This window comes from Tupaia chinensis, unplaced genomic scaffold (assembly GCF_000334495.1).
Source record: "Tupaia chinensis unplaced genomic scaffold, TupChi_1.0 Scaffold000067_1, whole genome shotgun sequence".
NCBI classification, from domain to species: Eukaryota; Metazoa; Chordata; class Mammalia; order Scandentia; family Tupaiidae; genus Tupaia; species Tupaia belangeri.
The window spans coordinates 2,466,480-2,472,903 of NW_006159526.1; the positions used below are offsets into that span (position 1 = coordinate 2,466,480).

Below are 6,424 nucleotides of genomic sequence, written 5' to 3' on the forward strand. Positions count from 1 at the left end.
AAGAGTGTGTGAGAAAGCACCTCCCATGGAGCATGGTCATGGTACAATTCCTCCATTCCTCCCTCCTTTCGGGATCCCAGCCGCACATACACACACATACACACACATGCACCCAGAGTGGTTTTCAAACAACTGGGTCTAGGACTTGAACTGCTCAGCTGACCATGTGAGATACAGACTCCTTAACCACTGCAGCACTGGCTAGTCTGCATATATGTGTGTGTGTGTGTGTGTGTGTGTGTGTGTGTGTGTATACACACCGGCAGGTGGTGTGGTGTGTAAGGACGCTGGATTCCCACATGGCTCGCCACGATTTGAGTCCCGGACCTGGTGGCTTGCTTTTTTTGTTCTCCCTCTCTTTCTCTCTCTGCTCAAAACTGGGGAAAAAGTAATGATAAATAAAGTTAAATAAAATAATTCCTTTTTTCAAAAAAGGAATATCCATGGGGTTGCTGGGTAGCAGCACAGACAAGGAGCTGCTCTGTGACGCTGACTCGTGTGGGAAGGTTCTGGGTTCACGTCCGGAGACCTCCCTGGTATACTAGGCAGGCTTGGAGTGAACTGGAAGGGTACAGAGGGGCTGAGCTGTAGAGGACGGGGGCCTTTGGGACAGCAGGGGACACATGAGCAAAGGTCCAGAGAGCGCTTGGGACATGGAAGGCGGGAGCGAGGGGAAACTCACCTTGCTGGGTCCCAGAGAACAGCCTCACTCCCCAGCAGGGTCCAGTGGCTGCAGGATCTGGTTTTGAACTGGTTAACTAGGAAAAAACTATAACACCCCACAGCACCCAGTGACCCTGAAATAGTCACTGAGCATGACAACGCTCCCTAGATCCCATTTACTCTCAGATTCCCCGGAAGTGATTACTGAGCTCCCTCTGTGAGCACAGTCCATGTTGGGTGAAGCTGGGGACACTTCAGTGACCCAGACAGCTCTGGCCCTGCCTTCAGAGGACTCCCAGGGCTATCCCAGATTGGGCAGGGTAGGGTCAGGGAGCTCAGAGGGCTGTGAGAGCCATGACGATGTGGGAACCCGGAGGTCAGGAGGGCTTCCTGGAGAAGGGGATATATGAGCTGATACTGAAAATGTAAGAATTATCCAGGTCAAGAAGAAAGAAATAGCATAAATGGCATTCCAGAGAGAGAGAGAGAGAACTGAGCTTCAAAGAAATAGCATAAATGACATTCCAGAGAGAGAGAGAGAGCTGAGCTTAGGAACAGAGAAGAGTCCAGGGAGCTGAGCTGTAAAGGTGGGGAGGAGAGAGAGATGAGGCCGCCAGGTAGCAGAGCCTCAAAGGCCCAGGTGGGGACTGGTTTCTGCCCTAGGGTACTAGGGAGCCATAGCACGGTTCTGAGCCGGGGAGGAATAGGGCTAAATGTGAGGTGAGCTTTAGAAAGTCCCTCTGGCTTCCTGGAACCAGCAAGTGATATGGTGGTTGAAGCGTTGGCTTCCCACATGGCTGGTCATGGTTTGAATCCCGGACTAGGTGGCTTGCTTTCTCACTTTCCCTTTCTCTCTCTCTCTGTTTTTCTCTGGTCAAATTGAAAAATAATAAGGTTAAATAAAATTAAATACATAATTATAAAAGAAAGACCCTCTGGCTTCCATGTGGCAGGAGGTGGAGGCGGGCCGGTGAGGGAGAGGCTGGGTGGGGACCCGGAGGCAGGAGGAGAGAATGGGCTGAAGAGACCTCCAGAGGTGGAGTGAGGAGAGAATGGGCTGAAGAGACTCCAGAGGTGGAGTGGTGGGAGTGGTGGAAGGGAGGGGTGGGGAAGGAGGGAGGGTGGCTGCTCCAGTCTCGCCCTTTCTTGTCCCCCAGAAGCCAACGCAGTTCCCACGGATGCTGAGCCCATCGAGCCTGACCCCACTCTGTCCCTGTCTGGAGGACCTGCCATCGGCCTCCTTGTGGCTGGAAGCCTGGGAATGGTGGCCCTGGTGGGAAGCGTGTGCTACACTACCTTCCAGAGCCAAAGGTACCTCCTGTCCCTCACCGCGGTCCCCCTGGTGATGTCCACATGGCCCCCAAGGCACAGAACTCCCTCTGCACTGACACAGACCAAACCACAGCCCCACCAGGAGAGGGGGCCGCTGCCTGCCTTCCTCTGACTCGGCAGTTCGCTCAGCCACATCACAGGAACGAAAAGAGGACGCTGGGGCTGGGCTGCCCGGCTTCACAACCAGCTCTGAACAGCAGCGTCACGTCCCCTCTCTGTGTGCCCATCTGCAGAGTGGGGACCGCAGTGAGCGCACGCCCCTCGCGGGGCTGCCACAGGGTGACATGTGCGGCCAGCCGTGCTCAGGACGTGGTGGTGCGTGTCCCTACGGAGTGCGCTGGGTGCCAGCACTGCGGACGCCACGGGAGGAGCCAGGGAAGAGTCCCTGCCCTCACCGAGCTTTCAGCCCCGGCAGGGGTCTGACAGCGACCATGGCTACGGCCCCATTTAGATAGGAGGTTGGACAGAGGCTGGGTCAAGGACAGACAGCTGGGGAGGCGGACAGGAAGTGTGGGGTGGAATGCCGGTTAACCAGGTCAGGGGAGGCCTCCCCAGAAAGTGACGTTTGAGCAAAAGAAGGGACGGAGCCAGGTGGATATCTGGGGAGAGGGCATGCCAGCAGAGGGAAAGGTCCCATAGGATTCTTGGCCGGCGTGATCAGGGAACAGCGAGGAAGCCGGCGTGGCCAGGGTGGCGTGACAAATGGGAACAGAAGCAGACAGAAGGTCAGAGAGGAAGCTGCAGAGAGTGAGGAGGGCCAGACATGGTAAGAGATGGAAGCCAGGGACGGAGTAGAGCAGAGGAGGGACAGGACGTGACTGAAATCAGGCTCACGTTGCAGCTCTGGACGTGCTAGCTGTGGGTAACACCGTTACCGCCTCGCCGAGCGTGGAGCACCTGACACGTGCTTCCCAAACATCATTCTACTTCAGCTCCACGAGAGCTGAGAAGGGGCAGGAGGGTGGTAGGGATGAAGATGCCATCTCTGCCCAAGAGGGAACTAAGGCTCAGAGAGAAGTGAGTGGCCCAGGGCCCCCCCGCTAAAGAGGAGAGATTCGAAACCAGAACCCTGGCTGACTCTGTTCAAGTCCCCTGCCCCCATCTTTGTCCCCCAGCATTAACCACACATGCCTTCATGGCCAATATACCAAGGAGGGGACACGTGGCCTATATACCAAGGAGGGGACACGTGGCCTATATACCAAGGAGGGGACACGTGGCCTATATACCAAGGAGGGGACACGTGGCCTATATACCAAGGAGGGGACACGTGGCCTATATACCAAGGAGGGGACATCTGCAGCTTGAAGTGATATGGGGAGGCCTTGTGGGCCAGCAGGGAGGGACTGGGGCCGGTCTCCAGTCTGTGAGTTCTTCATGGACCCATCTAGGTAGGGAGGGCCAGGTACCGCCCGAGTCACCTGCGACATCTTTGTCGTTGTGGCAGTTCCGATTTTGTGGGCCCCTGGTAAGTGTCAGAGTTCTGAAAGCCCCAGCTCTCAGAGGTGGCAGTGTTGTGGTCTTCATTTTCCAAACAGTAAAACTGCAGCTCAGGAAAACCAGTCAGCCTGCTCAAGGACACACAGCTGATGCCCGGCCAAACCTGAAAGCACCCAGATCTGATTCCACGGAGGGGGAGGGGGGAATCAGGCTGGCATGGAAATCCTCACCCAGACCACCCTGAGTCTGGGCTCATGAGCATGCATGAGATGTCACCTTCTGTCCCCCCTACCCTCTTGGCCAAGACCCATTTAGTTGCAGGCAACAGACTCCTGAGAGAGTCAATGCTGATGTCAGCTAGGAAGAACCAGCCTCGTCCAATCGGCGATGGCCTTGGAGATGAGGCTGTGGGGCAGGGACATGGGTGCTTTGATCTCTGCTGTGGGGAGAGGGATTTTGCAGAAAAGAGGAGTACAGGCTGGGCAGGAACCCCAGGCACAGACCTGAAGCTGGACTACTTAGAGTCACACCCAGCTCTGTCGTACGCTAGGTTGTGGAACTTTGGGTACATCCTTTAACCTCACCGCACCCCATCTGTAAAAGAGGGGTATGAGCATAACTACTCCAAAGGGTGGGAGTAAAGTGCTGGGCGCAGTGCCTGGAACGTGGTGGGTCCCCGGTAAATCCCAGCCACATGGTGACGATGTCTGTGTGAGTTGAACCAGGCTGCCATAACCAAACGCCGCGGGCTGGAGGCTTAAACAACCGGAATCTGCTTTCTCACGGTTCTGGAGGCTGGGAAGTCCAAGATCAGGGTAGCAGCAGGTTAGGTTTCTTGTAAAGCCTCTCCATGGCTCGCAGATCGTCACCTTCTCGCGGTGGCCTGTTCTCGGTGCACTCATCCCATTGTCTCTTCATCTTCTCAAGGAGACACCAGTCCTCTTAGATCAGGACCCCACTCTTATCACCTAGTTTAACCTTTTGTCCCTTTGAAAACCCTAACTCCAAATACAGGCACACTAGGGATTGATTAGGGCTTCGACATAATATATGTGGGAGTAACACGGTCAGCCTCTAACAGTGGTGATGTTGACGATCTCTCACTCTCTCTCTCTCACTCGCTTTCTCTCTAGGACTGACAGACAGAGAATACGAATATGCTGCTGAAGTGTGGGCACCTGTCCTGTTAGCCCAAGAGGTATACCAGGGAGGGTGGGGAGGGGATCCCGGGTCTGGGAACAGGACCAGGTTCCTCCCTCCTGGTTGTCTGATCATTTATCTGTGGACGATTCCCATCTCCAGATGCTGACACCCCACCTGCCCAGCTCCCAAAATCCCTGGAAGCCACCTAAACAAGAGTGCTATATTTCTTAAACCTTTCAGGCATCAAGCAAGAGAAATTCACTGATGTAACTCAAGAAAAAAAAAAGCAGAAGGAAAAATTTAATATAAGGATCCAGGAATGCAAAGGTGTCATCAGTCAGCATTTGCTGTGTACCAGACGATCCCCGAGAATGTAGTGACATGTAATAACAGCCATTTATTCGTATTTAGCTTATAATTCTGTAGGTTGTCAATTTTGGCTGGGCCCAGAGGGGCAGGTCTGGTCCCTTCTGGACTCACTCTTGCATCTGTGATCAGGAAGATAGCCAGGGGGCTCTCTGGGCTGGGGTGGCCTCATCTGAGACCACTGGCCTCTCCTCCACACCCTCTCTCATTCTCCAGTAGGCTGGCTCAAGCTTGTTCACAGAGCAGAGGCAGGATTCCAAGAGCGAGAGCAGAAGCCAGAGGCCCCTTGAGGTCTGAGTCCAGAATTAGCGCAGTCTTATTTCTGCCACTTCCTATTGGCCCAGGCAAGTCACATGACCAACCCACATTCAAGGATAGAGAAATGGACTCTGCCTCTTGCTGGGCGGGGAAGAATCATGACCATCTCTGCAATCTACCACCAATGGCGGGAGTGTGGGGCTGCCTCCCCAGCCTCCCACTCACTGCCCTTACAATCCTCTTCCCCAGGCACACGGAACCCACAGTTCTCTCTCTCTCTCTCTCTCTTTCCTCCCTTCAGATGGGTGCTCAATGCTTCTCTGACCACGTGGAGAAAGACACCACCCAATAGCTTCCAAGTCCACAACAGCTCTGTTGAAGGGACCAGCCCACCTTAGCTAGACTCCCTTTGCCCTGCTTCTGGAACCCCTGAGGAAAGCATCTGATTGGCTCACCGGGATCCTGTGTCATCCTCAGCCCCATTGCTGCCACCAGGGTGGAGGCAGAGATGCATCACACAAGCAGAGCCCAGGGGCTTAGCCCTGTCTGTGGAGCTCGGAGCTCAGAAAACGGGGGAGGTATAGCCTTGTAAGCTAGGAAGGCCTCATGAGATGGCTTCTACACATGTGGCTTATTTTTTGTTCCTCTAAAAAAGAAAAAAGAAAGGAAAAAAACCTTCAGAATAGAGATGTTTGGGAGGTTATCGCCTTTGTGAACAAAATCAACCATTTGGTTGTGAGCTGTTCGAGTTTAACAGCCCTGGGTGAGCCTTCTGCAGATAGAGCTGACATCTGAGGAACACTCGAGCTCCGTGGCCAGCACAGAGCCCCAGCACAGGGTCCCACACAGCCCTGTGACCGACACCACCAGCGGCAGACCTGAGTTCAAACCTGAACTGCTGAGTGCTTGCCACATGTCAGCCACCAACTGTCCCTTTGTGACTCGTGTGTCATATCATCCTCACTGCACCCTGGGGGGAGGGAGAATCCACCCCATTGTACAGACGAGGCAGGTGGGGCTCGCAGAGTGGTTCGGTGACTTGCTCAGAGTCCCGTAGCTGGGAGGTGCAGGAGCTGGTCTCCAAGCAGGGCTGCCTGGCTCTGAACTCCCTGTCTCCAATTGTTCCACTGCCTTGTGCTCCGTCCCTGGAGCCAGAGTCCCCTTCCTCTTCCATGTTTCGGGTATTGTCACTGTGCTCACGTGCACAGGATGGAGGTCAGGC

At 54.7% G+C, this 6,424-nt stretch overlaps 1 protein-coding gene across 1 annotated transcript in view; it reads left to right on the plus strand.

The window, feature by feature from the left end:
• The window catches only part of IGSF23 (immunoglobulin superfamily member 23), a 22,426-nt gene extending 16,558 nt beyond the window's left edge, over window positions 1–5,868 (plus strand). Inside the window, exons 4-6 of the mRNA XM_006142061.3 lie at window positions 1,821–1,974; window positions 4,569–4,633; window positions 5,504–5,868. Of these exons, the coding sequence (XP_006142123.1) occupies window positions 1,821–1,974; window positions 4,569–4,602 (188 nt within the window). The 3' untranslated portion in view covers window positions 4,603–4,633; window positions 5,504–5,868. The remainder of the gene's footprint in view (window positions 1–1,820; window positions 1,975–4,568; window positions 4,634–5,503) is intronic.
• Window positions 5,869–6,424: the final 556 nt, after the last annotated feature.